The sequence below is a fragment of the Somniosus microcephalus genome, chromosome 3 (genome assembly GCF_052327205.1).
Source record: "Somniosus microcephalus isolate GS21.2 chromosome 3, FLI_Smic_1.0, whole genome shotgun sequence".
NCBI classification, from domain to species: Eukaryota; Metazoa; Chordata; class Chondrichthyes; order Squaliformes; family Somniosidae; genus Somniosus; species Somniosus microcephalus.
The window spans coordinates 280,994,805-281,012,141 of record NC_140989.1 but is presented as its reverse complement, the minus strand read 5'-3'; the positions used below and the strand labels follow the sequence as shown (position 1 = coordinate 281,012,141).

Genomic DNA, 17,337 nt, shown 5'->3' with positions numbered 1-17,337 from the left:
CTCCTCATACGTCATTCCTGCCATCCCAGGTATCAGCCTGGTGAATCTTCGCTGAACTCCTTCCATGGCAAGAACATCCTTCCTCAGATAAGGCGACCAAAACTGCACACAATACTCAAGGTGTGGTCTCACCAAGGCCCTGTACAACTGCAGCAAGACATCCTTGTTCCTGTACTTAACCCCTCTCGCTACGAAGGCCAACATACCATTTGCCTTCTTAACCGCCTGCTGCACCTGCATGCTTACCTTCAGCGACTGGTGCACAAGGACACCCAGGTCTCGTTGCACTTCCCCTTCTCCCAATCTATTGCCATTCAGATAATAATCTGCCTTCCTGTTTTTGCTACCAAAGTGGATAACCTCACATTTATCCACGTTATATTGCATCTGCCATGCTTCTGCCCAATCACCCAACCTGTCCAAATCATCCTGGAGTTTCTCGGCATCCTCCTCACAACACACACGCCCACCCAGCTTTGTGTCGTCTGCAAATTTGGAGATATTACATCTAGTTCCCTTGTCTAGATCATTAATATATATTGTGAATAGCTGGGGTCCAAGGACCGAGCCCTGCGGTACCCCACTAGTCACTGCCTGCCACTCGGAAAAAGACCCGTTTATTCCAACTCTTTGCTTTCTGTCTGCCAACCAGTTCTCTATCCAAGTCAGTACCTTTCCCCCAATCCCATGTGCCTTAACTTTACACGCTAATCTCTTATGCGGGACCTTATCGAAAGCCTTCTGAAAGTCCAAATACACCACATCCGCTGGTTCTCCCTTATCTATTTTACCAGTTACATCCTCAAAAAATTCCAGTAGATTCGTCAGGCACGATTTACCCTTTGTAAATCCACGTTGACTTTGTCGGATCCTGTCACTGTTTTCCAAGTGCTCTGCTATTACATCTTTTATAATGGACTCTAGCATTTTCCCCACTACCGATGTCAGGCTTACCGGTCTGTAATTCCCCGTTTTCTCTCTACCACCTTTTTTGAATAGTGGGGTAACATTAGGTACCCTCCAATCCATGGGTACTGTTCCAGATTCCATCGAATGTTGGAAGATGATCAGCAATCATAATCTAGGGCCACTTCCTTAAGTACCCTAGGATGTAGATTATCAGGCCCTGGGGATTTATCGGCCTTCAATCCCATCAATTTCCTTAACACCATTTCCCTACAAATACTGATTTCTTTCAGTTCCTCCCTTTCATCAGACCCTATGTTCCCCGACATCTCTGGGAGGTTATTTGTGTCCTCCTTTGTGAAGACAGAACCAAAATATATATTTAATTGGTCTGCCATTTCTTTGCTCCCCATTATAAATTCCCCTGATTCTGACTGCAAGGGACCTACGCTTGACTTCACCAATCTTTTTCTCTTCACATATCTATAAAAGCTTTTACAGTCAGTTTTTATGTTTCCCTGAGGGCTTACTCTCATTCTATTTTCCCCTTCTTAATTAATCCCTTTGTCCTCATTTGTTGAATCTTAAACTGCTCCCAATCCTCAGGTTTACTGCTTTTTCTGACCAATTTATATGTCCTCTCCTTGGATCTTATGCTATCCCTAATTTCCCTTGTTAGCCACGGTTGAGTCACCTTTTTTGTTTTATTTTTATGCCAAACTGGGATGAACAAATTCTGTAGTTCATCCATTCGGTCTTTGAATGTTTGCCATTGCCTATCCACCGTCAACCCTTTGAGTGACATTCCCCAATCAATCCTACACAATGCACGCCTCAGACCATCGTAGTTTCCTTTATTTAAATTCAGGACCCTAGCCTCTGAGTCAACAACTTCATTCTCCATCTTAATGAAGAGTTCTATCATATTATGATTGCTCCGACCCAAGGGGCCTCGTACAACAAGATTGTTAATTAATCCTTTCTCGTTACATAATACCCAGTCTAAGATGGCCTGATCTCTGGTTGGTTCCTCGACATATTGGTCCAGGAAACCATCCCATAAACACACCAGGAATTCCTCCTCCACAATATTGTCACTAATTTGGTTAGCCCAATTTATATGTAGATTAAAGTCACCCATGATGACTACTGTGCCCTTATTGCACGCTTCTCTAATTTCCCTTTTAATGCCATCCCCAACCTCCGCATTACTGTTTGGAGGTCTATATACCACTCCCACTAACGTTTTCTGCCCCTTGGTATTTCTCAGTTCTACCCATACAGATTCCACATCATCAGAGCTAATATCCTTCCTTACAATTGTGTTAATCCCTTCTTTAACCAGCAAAATGCTACCCCACCTCCCTTTCCTTTTTGCCTATCTTTCCTGAATATTGAATACCCCTGGATGTTGAGTTCCCAGCCTTGGCCACCCTGGAGCCATGTTTCCGTAATCCCAATCAAATCATAATCGTTTACCTCTATTTGCGCAGCCAATTCATCCACCTTATTACGAATGCTCCTCGCATTAAGACACAAAGCTTTCAGGCTTTTTTTTTAAAGCTCTTAGACCTATTAGAATTATTATTTACTGTGGCCATGTTTGATTTAAACTGTTGATTTCTCTGACTGCCACTTTTGTTTTTCTCCTTCCTATCTTTTTCTTTCATCCTTGTTTCCCTTTCCTCTGTCCCTCTGCTCAGGTTCCCAACCCCCTGCCATTTTAGTTTAAACCCTCCCCCAGAGCACTAGCAAACACTCCCCCTAAGACATCGGTCCCGGCCCTGCCCAGGTGCAAACCGTCCGGTTTGAACTGGTCCCACCTCCCCCAGAACTGGTTCCAATGTCCCAGGAATTTGAATCCCTCCCCCTCACACCATTCCTCTAGCCACGTATTCATCTGAAATATCCTTCTATTTCTACTCTGACTAGCACGGGGCACTGGTAGCAATCCTGAGATTCCTACCTTTGAGGTCCTATTTTTTAATTTACCTCCTAGCTCCCTATATTCAGCTTTTAGGACCTCATCCCTTTTTTTTTACCTATATCGTTGGTACGTGTATGCACCACGACAACTGGCTGTTCACCCTCCCCTTCCAAAATGTTCTGCAGCCGCTCTGAGACATCCTTGACCCTTGCACCAGGGAGGCAACACACCATCCTGGAGTCTCGTTTGCGGTTGCAGAAACGCCTATCTATTCCCCTTACAATAAAATCCCCTATTACTATAGCTCTTACCCCTCTTTTTCTTCCCGTCCTGTGCAGCAGAAGCACCCCTGGTGCCAGGAAGTTGGCTGCTGCTGCCTTCCTCTGATAAACCATCCCCTCCAACAGTACTCAAAGTGGTGTATCTGTTTGAGAGGGGGATGTCCACAGGGGACCCCTGCACTACCTTCCTGTGCCTAGTACTCTGTCTGTTGGTCACCCATTCCCTTTCTGCCTGTCCAACCTTTGCCTTCAGTGTGACCAATTGATCAAACGTGCTATTCACGACGTCCTCAGCATTGCGAATGGTCCAGTATGAATCTAATCGCAGCTCCAGCGCCGCAATGCGGTCTGCCAGTAGCTGCAGCTGGACACACTTCCTGCACGCATGAGAGTGGTGAACCTGTGGAATTCTATACCACAGAAGGCAGTTGAGGCCAATTCATTAAATATATTCAAGAAGGAGTTAGGTATATTTCTTAAGGCTAAAGGGATCAAGGGATATGGGGAGAAAGCAGAGACAGGGTACTGAATTTGGATGATCAGCCATGATCTCATTAAATGGCGGAACAGACTCGAAGGGCCGAATGGCCTACTCCTGCTCCTATCTTCTATGTTTCTATGGCATGCATCCTAGGTTACTGAGGGGAGTAAGGGTTAAAATTACAGCGGCTCTGGCCATAATCTTCCAATACTCCTTAGATATGGGGGTGGTACCAGAGGACTAGAGGATTGCAAATGTTACACCCCTCTTTAAAAAAGGGGAGAGGTAAAAACTCGACAACTATAGCCAGTCAGCTTAACGTCGGTGGTGGGGAAACTTTTAGAGACAATGCGGGAAAAAAATTCTGGTTGAGCAGTATGTAACTGAACCAACCAGGGGGCAGGCAATCTTAGATCTGGTCCTGTGGAATTCAGCGGCAGCAGCGGGGCTATAAAAGTCCCAGAGACCAGGTAAGGCCTCACAGCGTCGGCGGGAATTCAGCGGCAGCAGCGGGGCTATAAAAGTCCCAGAGACCAGGTAAGGCCTACCAGTCTCCGAACTCGGAACTCGGAGGGAAGGAGAGAGGTAAAAAGTAATACAAGTGTGACGTCACCAGAAAGCGGGTAAGTGATTGGTTGGTAAGTATTTCTCTCTTTTTTAAGCTTAAACTCTTTGGTTTATAGGTTCTAAGGTGCGATATTCATCATCTAGAATCGGGGCAGAGGGTATTTAAAAATAATATCAATAAATTTAATTAATTACATAGAATGGGAGATCAGGTGATGTGTTGCTGCTGCAATATGTGGGAGCTGGTGGACACCATTGATGCTCACGGTGATCACATTTGCAGTAAGTGTTGGCTGCTCGAGGAATTCCGGCTCCGTGTTGAAGAGCTGGAGTCCGAGCTTCAAACACTGAGACACATCAGGGAGGGGGAGAGTTACCTGGACTCTGTGTATCACGAGGTATTCACACCAATTAGATTAATTAATTCAGATGTAGTCCGTGGCCAGGGTCAGGATGGTGTGACTAGAAGTGAGGCAGGTACGGGGATCCAGGAGGTAGTGTTGGAGGAGCCGCAGCCCTTGCTCTTGTCCAACAGGTTTGAGGCTCTTACTCCCTGTGAGGATGGGAACAGGGACTGCGGGGAGGATGAGCAACTTGGCCACAGCACCGTGGAGCGGGGGGGCCATTCAAGTGGGGGGAGTTAAAAGAAATGTTGTAGTGTTAGGGGATAGTATCGTTAGGGGGATAGATAGAGTTCTTTGCAGCCGAGAGCGAGAGTCCCGAAGGCTGTGTTGCCTGCCCGGTGCCAGGTTTAAGGACATCTCCTCTGGGCTGGAGAGAAACTTGGAGTGGGAGGGGGAGGATCCAGTTGTCGTGGTCCATGTTGGTACCAATGACATAGATAGGACAAGGAAGGAGGTTCTGCTGAGGGAGTTTGAGCAGCTAGGAGCCAAATTAAAAAGCAGAACCACAAGGGTAATAATCACTGGATTACTACCTGAACCACGTGCAAATTTGGCTAGGGTAAATAAAATTAGAGAGTTAAATGCGTGGCTCAAAGACTGGTGTGGGAGAAATGGGTTTTGCTTCCTGGGACACTGGCATCAGTACTGGGACAGGAGAGAGCTGTTCCGTTGGGACGGACTTCACTTGGCCAGTGCTGGGACTAGAATCCTGGCGAATCGAATAACTAGGGCTGTAGAGAGGGCTTTAAACTAATTAGTGGGGGGGAGGTTTTAAGAGAGCGAAAAATAAAAATGACAGCGGAGAAGGCAATAGAGCAAGGTAGCAGTGGGGGAATTAAAAACCAGAGCGTGTCAGGAAGGGACAGAATGTATAATGATAAAGGTAAAGTAGTAAAAGGGGTAAAAACAGGAATAAATTGTCAGAAAACATATTTGAAAGTTCTTTATCTGAATGCACGCAGCATTCGTAACAAAATTGACGAGTTGACAGTGCAAATAACTACACATGGGTATGATCTGGTGGCCATTACGGAAACATGGCTGCAAGATAATCATGACTGGGAACTAAACATACAAGGGTATTTGACAATTAGGAAGGACAGACAGGAAGGAAAGGGAGGTGGGGTTGCTATGTTAATCAAGGATGGAATCACTGCAATAGTCAGAAATGATATTGGGTCAAAGGATCAGGATAGTGAAACAGTTTGGGTGGAGATAAGGAATAATAAGGGGAAACAGTCACTAGTGGGCGTAGTCTATAGGCCTCCTAACAGTTGCAACTCTGTTGGTCGGAGTATAAATCAGGAAATAGTTGGGGCTTGTAATAAGGGAACAGCTATAATCATGGGGGATTTTAACTTTCATATTGACTGGACAAATCAAATTGGGCATGGCAGCCTTGAGGAAGAGTTCATAGAGTGTATTAGGGATGGGTTCCTTGAGCAGTATGTAACTGAACCAACCAGGGGGCAGGCAATCTTAGATCTGGTCCTGTGTAATGAGACAGGATTAATAAAAAATGTCCTAGTAAAGGATCCCCTTGGAATGAGTGACCATAATATGGTTGAATTCCAAATTCAGTTTGAGGGTGAGAGCGTTGGATCTCAAACCAGCGTACTAAGCTTAAATAAAGGAGACTATGAAGGTATGAGAGTAGAATTGACTAAAGTGGACTGGGAAAACAGATTAAAGTGTAAGACGGTACAAGAGCAGTGGTCTACATTCAAGGAGATATTTCACACCTTTCAAGATAAATATATTCCACTGAGGAAAAAGGGGAGTAAAAGAAAAGACAGCCATCCGTGGCTTAGTAAAGTAATAAAGGATAGTATTCGACTGAAAACAAGGGCATATAAATTAGCCAAATCTAGTGGGAGGATAGAAGATTGGGAAGCATTTAAAAGCCAGCAAACAATAACTAAAAGATTAATTAAGAAAGGGAAGATAGATTATGAAAGTAAACTAGCAAAAAATATAAAAACAGATAGCAAGAGTTTCTACAGCTATATAAAAAGAAAAAGGGTGGCTAAAGTGAATGTTGGTCCTTTAGAGGATGGGACCGGGAAACTAGTGGTGGGGAACATGGAGATGGCAAAGACGCTGAATGAATATTTTGTATCAGTCTTTATAGTAGAGGACACTAAAAATATCCCAACACTGGACAAACAGGGGGCAATGGTGGGGGGGGGCGGGGGGGGAGGAGCTAAACACGATTAAAATCACGAAGGAGATGGTACTCAGTAAAATAATGGGACTTAAGGCGGATAAATCCCCCGGACCTGATGGCCTACATCCTAGGGTCTTGAGAGAAGTGGCGGTAGGGATTGTGGATGCATTGGTGATCATTTTCCAGAACTCCCTGGACTCAGGAAAGGTCCCGGCAGATTGGAAAACTGCTAATGTAACACCCTTATTTAAGAAGGGAAGTAGACAAAAAGCTGGAAATTATAGACCAGTTAGCCTAACATCTGTGGTTGGCAAAATGTTGGAGTCCATTATTAAGGAAACAGTAACAGAGCATTTGGATAAACATAATTTAATAGCAGAGTCAGCATGGTTTTACGAAGGGGAAGTCATGTTTGACAAATTTGCTCGAATTCTTTGAGGATGTAACATACAGGGTGGATAAAGGGGAACCAGTGGATGTAGTGTATTTGGACTTCCAAAAGGCATTTGACAAGGTGCCACACAAAAGATTACTGATCAAGATAAAAAAAATCACGGGATTGGGGGTAATATACTGGCATGGGTGGAAGATTGGCTATCTAACAGAAAACAAAGGGTTGGGATAAATGGTTCGTTCTCGGGCTGGCAATCAGTAACTAGTGGTGTTCCGCAGGGGTCAGTGCTGGGACCCCAACTCTTTACAATCTATATTAACGATTTGGAGGAAGGGACCGAGTGCAACATATCCAAGTTTGCCGACGATACAAAGATGGGAGGGAAAACAATGAGTGAGGAGGACATAAAAAACCTGCAAAAGGACATAGACAGACTAAGTGAGTGGGCAGAGATTTGGCAGATGCAATATAATGTTGGAAAGTGTGAGGTTATGCACTTTGGCAGAAAAAATCAAAGAGCAAGTTATTATCTAAATGGAGAGAAACTGCAAAGTGCTACAGTACAAAGGGATCTGGGGGTCTGGTGCATGAAACACAAAAAGTTAGTATGCAGGTGCAGCAGGTGATCAGGAAGGCCAATGGAATCTTGGCTTTTATTGCAAGGGGGATGGAGTATAAAAACAGGGAAGTCTTGCTGCAGTTATACAGGGTATTGGTGAGGCCACACCTGGAATACTGCATGCAGTTTTGGTTTCCATATTTAAGAAAAGATATACTTGCTCTCGAGGTGGTTCAGAGAAGGTTCACTCGGTTGATTCCAGAGATGAGGGGGTTGACGTATGAGGAAAGGTTGAGTAGGTTGGGACTCTACTCATTGGAGTTCAGAAGAATGAGAGGCGATCTTATCGAAACATATAAGATTGTGAGGGGGCTTGATCGGGTGGATGCGGTGAGGATGTTTCCACTGATGGGTGAGACTAGAACTAGGGGGCATAATCTTAGAATAAGGGGCTGCCCGTTCAAAACTGAGATGAGGAGAAACTTCTTCACTCATATGGCCTACTCCTGCTCCTATTTCTTATGTTCTTAATTGGAAAATTATGGGCTAATAAATGAAAGTCAGCATGGATTTGTTAAAGGCAGAACGTGTTTGACTAACTTAATTGAGTTCTTTAATGAAGTAACAGGGAGTGTTAATGAAGTTAGTGCGGTTGATGTTGTGTATATGAACTTTCAAAAGGCGTTTAACAGTGTACCATATAATGGACTTGTTAGCAAAATTGAAGCCCCTGCAATTAAAGGGACAGTGGCAGTGTGGATATGAAATCGGTTAAGAAACAGAAAGCTGAGAGTAGTGGTGAAAGGTTGTTTTTCAGCCTGGAGAAAGGTATACAGTGGGTGTTCCCCAGGGGTCAGTATTGGGACCACTGCTCTTTTTGATATATATTAATGACCTAGACTTGGGTATATAGGGCATAATTTCAAAGTTTGCAGATGAGAAAACTCAGAAATGTAGTAAACAATGAGGAGGATAGTAACAGACTTCAGGAGGATATAGACAGACTGGTGAAATTGACAGATGAAATTTAACGGAGAGAAGTATGAAGTGATATATTTTGGTGGGAAGAATGAAGAGAGACAATATAAACTAATTGATACAATTTTAAAGTGGGTGCAGGAACAGAGAGACTTGGGATGTTTGCACATAAATCTTTGAAGGTGGCAGGATGAGGTGAGAAGGCTTTTAGAAAAGCATGTGGGATCCTTGGCTTTACTAGTAGAGGCATAGAGTACAAAAGCAAGGAAGTTATGTTAAACATTTATAAAACACTGGTTCGGCCTCAACTGGAGTATTGTGCTCAATTCTGGGCACCACACTTTAGGAAGGATGCCAAGGCCTTAGAGAGGGTGCAGAGGAGATTTACTAGAATGGTACCAGGGATAAGGGACTTCAGTTATGTGGAAGACTGGAGAAGCTGGGGTTGTTCTCCTTAGAGCAGAGAAGGTTAAGAGATTTGTTGACGTGTTCAAAATCTATATATTGATAGAGTAAATAAGGAGGAACTGTTTCTAGTGGCAGAAGGGTTGGTAACCAGATCACAGATTTAAGGTAATTCACAAAAGAACCAGTCGGATAGCTCTACCAAAGAGCTGGTACTGGCACGATGGGCCATATCCTTCTCTGCTGCATCATTCTATGATTCCTCTATGATTCTATATAAATACTAGAAATCATTGGAACTACACTACCATTATCTACCTTAAAGTTTAATTTTTACAAAAAGAAGAAATGTAAAATGCTCTCAAAATTGTACAAACCGCCACCAATGACAGTAAATGGAGGATAAATATTAAGATAATGGTGAATTACAGAAAACAGTTGAATGCCAGACACATGGCATGATGTATGTGTGAATGACTGGTTAATTTTCCATGAATTACTGGCATCCATGGTATATTTTGTTTAAATCACATGTTCATCACATTAACTGCTCGCTTTGTCAAAACAAACGCATTAGAAAATGGGAAACCACTAGGGACTGTACATCTTGAAGATGTTTTTATCTCCAGGACACCCATGTTTTTAATATTCCCTCGCAATATAAAGGCCACGCTCAAAGAAAACCAATTCATTTTTCCACAAGTGTTATGAACAATCCCCTACATTCCAGTTGCGCATCATTCAATATTTTGTAATTTTCTGAATTGCACATTGCTTTATTCATTTGATAGTTTACACTCTTATTCAGCCTTGGCTCAGTTGTTACACTCTCGCCTCTCAGTCAGAAGGTCGTGGATTTAAGCCCCATTCCAGAGACTTGAATACAAGTTGACAATTAAGTACAATGCTGAGGGAGTGCTGCACTGTCACAGGTGTCACCTTTCGAATGAGATGTTAAACCGTCTTCCCTCAGGTGGACGTAAAAGATTCCATGACACTATTCGAAGTTTTCCTGGTGTCCTTACTGATATTTATCCTTCAACCAACAATACTAAAACAGGTTATCTGGTCATTATCTCATTGATGTTGGTGGGATCTTGCTGTGTGCAAATTGGCTGCTGCGTTTCCCTACATTATAACGGTGACTACACTTCAAAAGTACTTCATTGGCTATAAAGTGTTTTGAAATGTCCTGTGCGCACGAAAAGTGGTAAATAAATGCAAATCCTTTCATTTCCTTTCCATTTACTGGTTTATTGACCTTGAACTATTTTTTGCAGTTGTGATATTTTAATTGTATTGTTACTAATTGACACCAACCAATTTTATGAGTTTAAAATAGGTCTCTTATTGTGTGTGAGCTCAGTTTCACCTCGCACTAAGCCATGTTCAAAGCAGTTCTCCAGCACTCACTGGTGCTGACAGACCCTTCAACACCAAGGTGTTGTCAAGTGCTTTCCTCTTAGAGACTGAACTTAAACTGGCCAGAGACATTGAGGATGTTTTTTTTGCTCATTACTAGATAACTTTCCTTCTGACCCCTCTATCCCTCGTTTTTATTCCCTCTGGTTACCATTGCCAGTACAGGTGCTGAGGGATATGGGATAGCACCAGCTGAGTTGCACAGTCTTGAGTTGAAGTTTTGACTCATTAGTTCTTCACAGTCTGCAACCCTTATTTAGTGAACTCCCATATTCTTCTGGCTCCTGAATATGTATCAAAGTCAGTCTCACCTCAACTTCAAAATCCTCCTTAAAACCAGCCTCTCTCATATCTCCTTTGGCTACCTCCTATTCCTGCACTGGTCTGACTGCCAATTTTGTTTTGCCACATTAAAGGCACTTTATAACTGCAAGTTATTGATTTAGCTGTGGATTACCCAATGCAGTTCCTTCATGGCAAGACCATAGCTCAAGAATCGAACCCTAGTTTGCTCATCTCCCTATCTCGCAGACCAAACAATTTCCGTTATGGTCAGGCAGATCTTTGTGCAATCACAAATGTGAATAGCTTATCATCAAATCCACTGGGCTTTTTTCAAGACTTAATGCTGCATTGTTTTCCAGATTATGAATTAAACTGGGGCCATCTCTGCCTGTTTAAGTTTATGCAAAAGATCCCCCATGATGCTATTTAAAGAGTAGCAGAGCGTTTTCCTCAACCAGTACCACCAAAAAACAGTGAATTCATTTGCTGTTTGTGGGACCTTGCAGTGCGCAATTGGATGCCACATTTGTCAACCAAGCAGTCACTGCACTTCAAAATGTATTTGGTTGTGAAGCTTTGAGATGCTCTGAAGATGTGATAAGGAATTATATAAATGCAAATTAATTCCTTTGGTTTTTTTTCTGGGTTGTGATTCCGTCAGGCTAAAATAATTTCAGAGAGCAGCAGGCTGATGTGAACACTACTTGGTATAGGAGTCTAGTTTGTTACAGAGCGTGTTGTAACACAGTTGGGGTTTGGGGAGGGGTTGAGGTAGGGGGAGAGGGGAAGGGTGGACCCAGGGCTAGTGGACTCGTACTCTGAATGGTGTGGTTTGGTCTGGCCCACTTTCATGCTCTCGTGTAGAGCCAATGAGTGCATCTCTGAAAGAACATTACAACAGTAGGCCAGTATCTCAACTAACAGGACAGGACCAGAAGTTGGCCGCTCTGCCAGAACAGAATACTGATGCCCATTCGTGCAGGAGTCACAGAGCGACGTTGGGCAGGAATGTTTGGAATGTGCTATTGCTGCTGCTTTCTTTTCTGAGATATCTGAGTGATGCATGCCCATTATACAGGGTAATCACAAGCACAATGTTCCACTGTAGTGGATATCAAAAATGCTTTAAAGGAAAGTTGTCCCTCTTTCCTTTCCCAACTTTTTGGGGCTATTCCAGCAACCCAATCTGTGTGTAGAGGATACCTCTATCCATTGAATGGAGAAGAATGAAAAAGGTAGGTAATCCATTTTACTCCATGGGCCCCGAGTTTCCTTGGACTTTCTGCCGCCGTGTTGCTGTAAGTGCAGCACTGTTTACACGTGTAAACAGGGTTTCCGCCACATTTCTGACAAAGTTAAGGTGCCGCAGCAGCAGAAAATTCGAGGGAATCCAGGGCCATCGTGACACATGGTGAAAACAAGTCTTTGAGAGGAAAGTAACAAATTATATTTCACATGCACTTAACAGTTTTATGATGCGCTTGTTGGTATTCAGCTCTATTTCAGTTGAACTGTTAGAAGCTGCAATTTGTAATCTCACTAATTCTTATCTTTTCCAGCTGCTTCTTTCACAATAAAGGTCAAATGATAAATCAAAATTAGGATCTTTAATGCCAGCTTGGCTCAGTTCCGGCGCTTTTGCCTCTGAGTCAGAAGGTTGTAGGTTTAAGTACAACTCCCGGATTTCAGTACTGAGGGAGCACTACATTGTTGGAGTTGTGCTGTCTTTCAGATGAGAGGTTAAACCAAGGCTCTGTCTGCCTGTTCATATGGATGGGACCGATTCTGTGGCACTGTTTGAAAAAGAGCAGTGAGTTTTTCCAATGTCTTGGCCACTGTTCCTCCCTCAGGTTAACACCACTAAAAACGCAAATTAACCAGTCATTCATCTCATTTGCTGTTTGTGGGACCTTGCTGTGTGCAAAATGTTTGTTGTGTTTGCCTATAAAACAACAAGTGACTGCTCATCAAAAGTAATGAATTGGCTGTGAGTTGCCTTTGGAATGTCCTGAGCATGTGAAAGATGCTGTGTAAATGACAGTTCTTTTTTTCTTTAAAGACCTTAAAATACATTTGTAAGACAGTTGCAGGGCATAAACTGTTTTTTGAGATAATACAAGCCAGAAAACAACCAGCGGTAAATGTCTCACAATAGAGCAATAACTGATGGATGCACAGAAACTGATTTTAAATATTTTGCTTTAAAACTTTGACCTTGGAGTATTAAATAGAAATGTACAAGGACTATTTGGACATTTTTAACAGCAGATATAATACTACTTATGCCAAATATTCATATAATTCCTGTAAGAAAATATAGTATTTGCTAATGAATCCTAATTTCCTGTATTTTCAAGACTCCTATTAAATTGGTAGAATGTAAATCCAGCAGCCTGACATCTACCTGGCAACTCGTGGAAGCCACCATCAACGTGGATATTCATATCCCTATACCAGCATCTGCGGAAAATCAGTTTGACAAGGGTTCATTGGTATGAGTTACTTATCTTGTTTTAAATTACTTTTCATTTTTGCACTGAATAGGGTCAATCAGTTAAAAATGATTCTGTTATATTGGATTCCCCCACTGTTCCTGAAGTTTGTGTTGAGCTTGGTTGGACAGTGTAAGAAGCAAAAAGTGGATAAGTTGTGGTGAAGGGTGAGAGATACATGGATGTTTGCCAAAGCAATCACCTAATCTCCATTTAATATTGTCACTATAAAGGAGGCAGTGAATACAATATATTATATTGATGGAGGTACTCATAAATTACTTTATGACCGAGAAAATGTATTTGGAGAAGTAGTGAATAATGCAGGCCCATTGCACATGCTGAAGTTAGAGGTGAAAGAACAGCTGGTGCTTGGGTAATGGAAGAGTGAACAAGAATGTTGTGGAGACAGCAGTGCCTCTGGACAGGAGAGAGGGAAGCAGCAGATACATGAAGAGCGAATGCAGTCAAAAATGCAGAAATTATTTTGGTGTGAGATGAAAATGCTGAAGCGGTTAGTCTCCCAGGACAGTCTTGTTTGAATCTTGGGCAGAGGATAGAGATGAACAATGAGCTTGGGGGAAGGGAGAAGAACATCTTCAGAAGAACAGTGATCATCTTGGAGATGATTCTTTCTTATTGGACAAGAGAGAAGTAGGAAAAGGAGTCCAACAGTTGCTGTTTCGCCTCGACTAAATATCGCTCTTTGGGCTGAACTGTGGCATGAACCTTGTTGGTGGGTATGACTGAAGTCAGTGTTTTGATGGATAGGCAGCCAGAAGAGGTGGGTGGTTGAATGTGACTTAGTCTGAGATAGGATGGAGTAGTATAGTTCGACTTGGTGTAGGTGAGGATGAGAGGGCCAGCTAGAAGTCAAGTCTAGAGGTGACAACGGTGTGCATGAGGGTTTCCGCAGTGGTAAGGGTCAAATCGAAGTAGACGTTCAGAGGGAGATAGATTGGAGAGAATTGGTGCTGAGTAATCAAATGGTCAATTGGTGAAAAATTCAGGAAGCCAGAAGAAGGTTTCCAAAAATGCAAGAAGGCCTCCTGCCAAAGAAGAAGATGAAGATGGTGGAAAAAGATCTCAACATTGTATTTGTTTTACATTCAAAGAAGTTTTACGTTCATTGAGGCAAGGTAAAGGGGGATGATTGTGATTGCTAAGAGTCAGAAAGGGGAAGATTGAAGGGTGCGGTGAAAGCTTGACAAACAGGAATCGGAAAGGAATGTGATTGACATGGAGATGAGAAGTAAAAACCTTGATATGACACACCAGTCAATTTTTTCTTGCTCTTTGGACTTTTGTGGCAAATTGAACTGAAGTCTTATGATCAGAGCATACCCTTTATACAAGTAAACAGAAATGCTTATGTGATTAACCTGCTGACATCACAACATCAGTGACATCAAAATGTCCTGGACATTTAGCAAACTTCCTTTCTGAAATGGTGATGACTTGCCAATCTCCTAAGATTTGTGGGGCAAGATCTCTAATCAAAGAAAGAACATTCAAAGAAAGAACTAGCAAAGTTGATAACCTTTATTTACTTATTTTATCAGATGTTTCTGTTCCTTATTTTGTATTTTCATTGCTATAATCTTTTTTACTTTCATTGATATCTCAGTTTTTGTGTTTAATTTATCTTTTGTTTCCTGTAATACTGATCAAAAAAAAGTTCAGACACTTTTACAGAAATTAATTCATTTTAAATGATTTTGTTGAAAATTCAAAACTGAATTACAGCAACTGTCTGAAGTATGAATTGATAATACAGTTACTTACTGTTGTTATTCTATGTTCTGCCACTGACCCACCTTCTGGCAGATATCCAGTACAGCAGCCACATAATGTAAGTGCAGTGATGTAGGTCTCTGAACTCCATACCAGTGGAATTTTGACTCCCCAAAATTTCATTTCATAGTTAGTATATTCCTTATAATACAGTATTCTTGAAATTATGGTTTCTTTCAAATGTAGCTCAGTCATGTTATGTTATGATAACACTTTGGGGGAAAATAGTTAAGGAGAGAATAAGCTATGTAGTTATCTTTGCTGTTTGTGTAATTTTTATTTTGTATTTTCTGTTCTCTTTCCTTCCACCATTCCCCCTCCCCCAGAAAGGTCTGAATTCCTGGGCAAAACAAATACTGCAGAGCAGTTACCTGATAAATGGACACTTTAAAGAACCAGATAGCGTAATAGGTGAAGGATCGGTAAGGAAGCTTAATCATGATCTTGGATTTGTTCTTTTTTAAAAGAGTATTTAATGTAGAAATATCTGTCTAACTGATTTATAATACCAGAGTTTCTGACCAAAACATTCCTTTTCCATTTATAACTTATACCACTCCTAAAGTCATCAGAGTACTTCATTTATTTTAAAGGAAGTAAACATTATTCTTCATGAAATATTTACTGTGACCCGATATATTAGAGTGCATCATCCATTATTTACTGTTTGTTAACCTTTAAATCTATACTGAATCTTTTTTGTTCTTTTTATTGCTTCCACAGAAGAAAACATCAGTGGAAGTCCAGCTCCTGTCTGCTCCTGTTAGTTCTCTCACTACTGATTTTTAAAAGTTTAATTATTTTTTCCATATGACTAGTTATAAATATTTATTAAATGTGGTTGTTTTCTTTGTTAATTATATTGAAAATTTTAATATGTTGTGGATTTAGTTTTATTTCTTATTATTTTTCAATGTATTTTTTACCATACAATTCACAGAGTCTGTGCTAAGTAAATAGAGTTTTTATTAATCCTTGTATATACACACACTAGTAGGGTATGATATAAAATGAAAATAATCTATTTGCGCTATGCACACTCCGCCCAGTCATACTGGGCAGAGTAGAGGAAGGTAAGTGCAAAACAACTTTTGTGGGACAGGGAGGAGCATGGAATGCGACCCTGGGCTCTCTGCCTCCCACACTGTTAGTTCGTCCCCTTCCCTGCCTGACGGCCAGGCCGACCTCCTGTCTGCCCAATATTGCGTCAGCCTGGAGGCAGCGAGCTATAGGGTGGCATGGTAATGAGGCCCAGCCCGCAAAATGGAATGGGCCTCCAGCCAACAGGAACGAGCAGCCGGCCTGCAAGATCCAACTGACTGCCCGTCCAAGAGTTATAACCACCCTATTGTCCTTCTTCAGAACGTTTTGATGACCAATACTGTCTAAAATGTTAACCTGTCTCTTTTTTTCTACAGGTGCTGACTGACCAGCTGTGTGTTTCTAGCATGTTCAGTTTTTGTTTTAAAAATAATAAGTTTTGATGTAGTCTACTGTATATAGTAATACATTACAAGTGACTTATAAATGAATGTTTTTTTTAATTCATAAAATCTTTTTGTTTTAAGGTTCATACCTCTGCGAATGAGACTGACACTTTAATAGAAGGCTGCGGCAGCTCTGTTACTGTGAGGGGTACCATACGCTGCAGAGCTTATCTCCATGGCAGTAAAACAAAAGTAAAAGATGCCATACAGGTACGGTATCTTTAGGCAAGATGATTTGTGTTCTTAGAAAGGAGTTTTTCATCCTCAACTAAAACATTCTTAACAATGTAAAATATAAATGCAGGCAAGATCTTCTGTGCTTTTAAATTTGTTGCTTGATGTAACATAATTTTACAATTGCAGAGAATGACCTGGATTTGAGTTATAGAAGAATGCAGTTTACACATTAATTTTATAACCAGTATAGGCATTCTGTAAATGGCGATGCACAAAAGGTTTACATTGGGCATATTCAAAGAACATTTATAGTGATATTTTGAGGTTGAAATTTTTCCGATATTTCTTTTATTATATTACATGCTCCATGGGTATACCAACAGGAAAATAAAAGTGATTTGTGTGCCATTAAGAGTCTTCCTTTACTTTTGTATTGTCCTGTTCATTTGTCAACTTTCTTTGGTGTAAGGTGCAAGTGTCAGGTTGTGAACTTGTTGCCATATGAGAGAAGTAGAAGTAGCCAAAAACAAAGAAACTGCATTAATCTTATTTTGTTTCTGTTTCTTCTAATTTTGGTGAAGCCCTTTTTTGCCTGAGGCTTGCTTTCTGTC

The 17,337-nt window shown here is 41.5% G+C and overlaps 1 protein-coding gene across 10 annotated transcripts in view; it reads left to right on the top strand.

The window, feature by feature from the left end:
* The window catches only part of LOC147122003 (protein odr-4 homolog), a 440,279-nt gene that overhangs the window by 372,459 nt on the left and 50,483 nt on the right, over window positions 1-17,337 (top strand). For 9 of the 10 annotated variants that reach the window (XM_085982624.1, XM_085982628.1, XM_085982625.1 and 6 more), the window contains 4 exons: window positions 13,134-13,268; window positions 15,389-15,484; window positions 15,786-15,824; window positions 16,631-16,759. In XM_085982624.1, the coding sequence (XP_085838750.1) occupies window positions 13,134-13,268; window positions 15,389-15,484; window positions 15,786-15,824; window positions 16,631-16,759 (399 nt within the window). The remainder of the gene's footprint in view (window positions 1-13,133; window positions 13,269-15,388; window positions 15,485-15,785; window positions 15,825-16,630; window positions 16,760-17,337) is intronic. The other variant, XM_085982620.1, reaches the window with a different exon arrangement.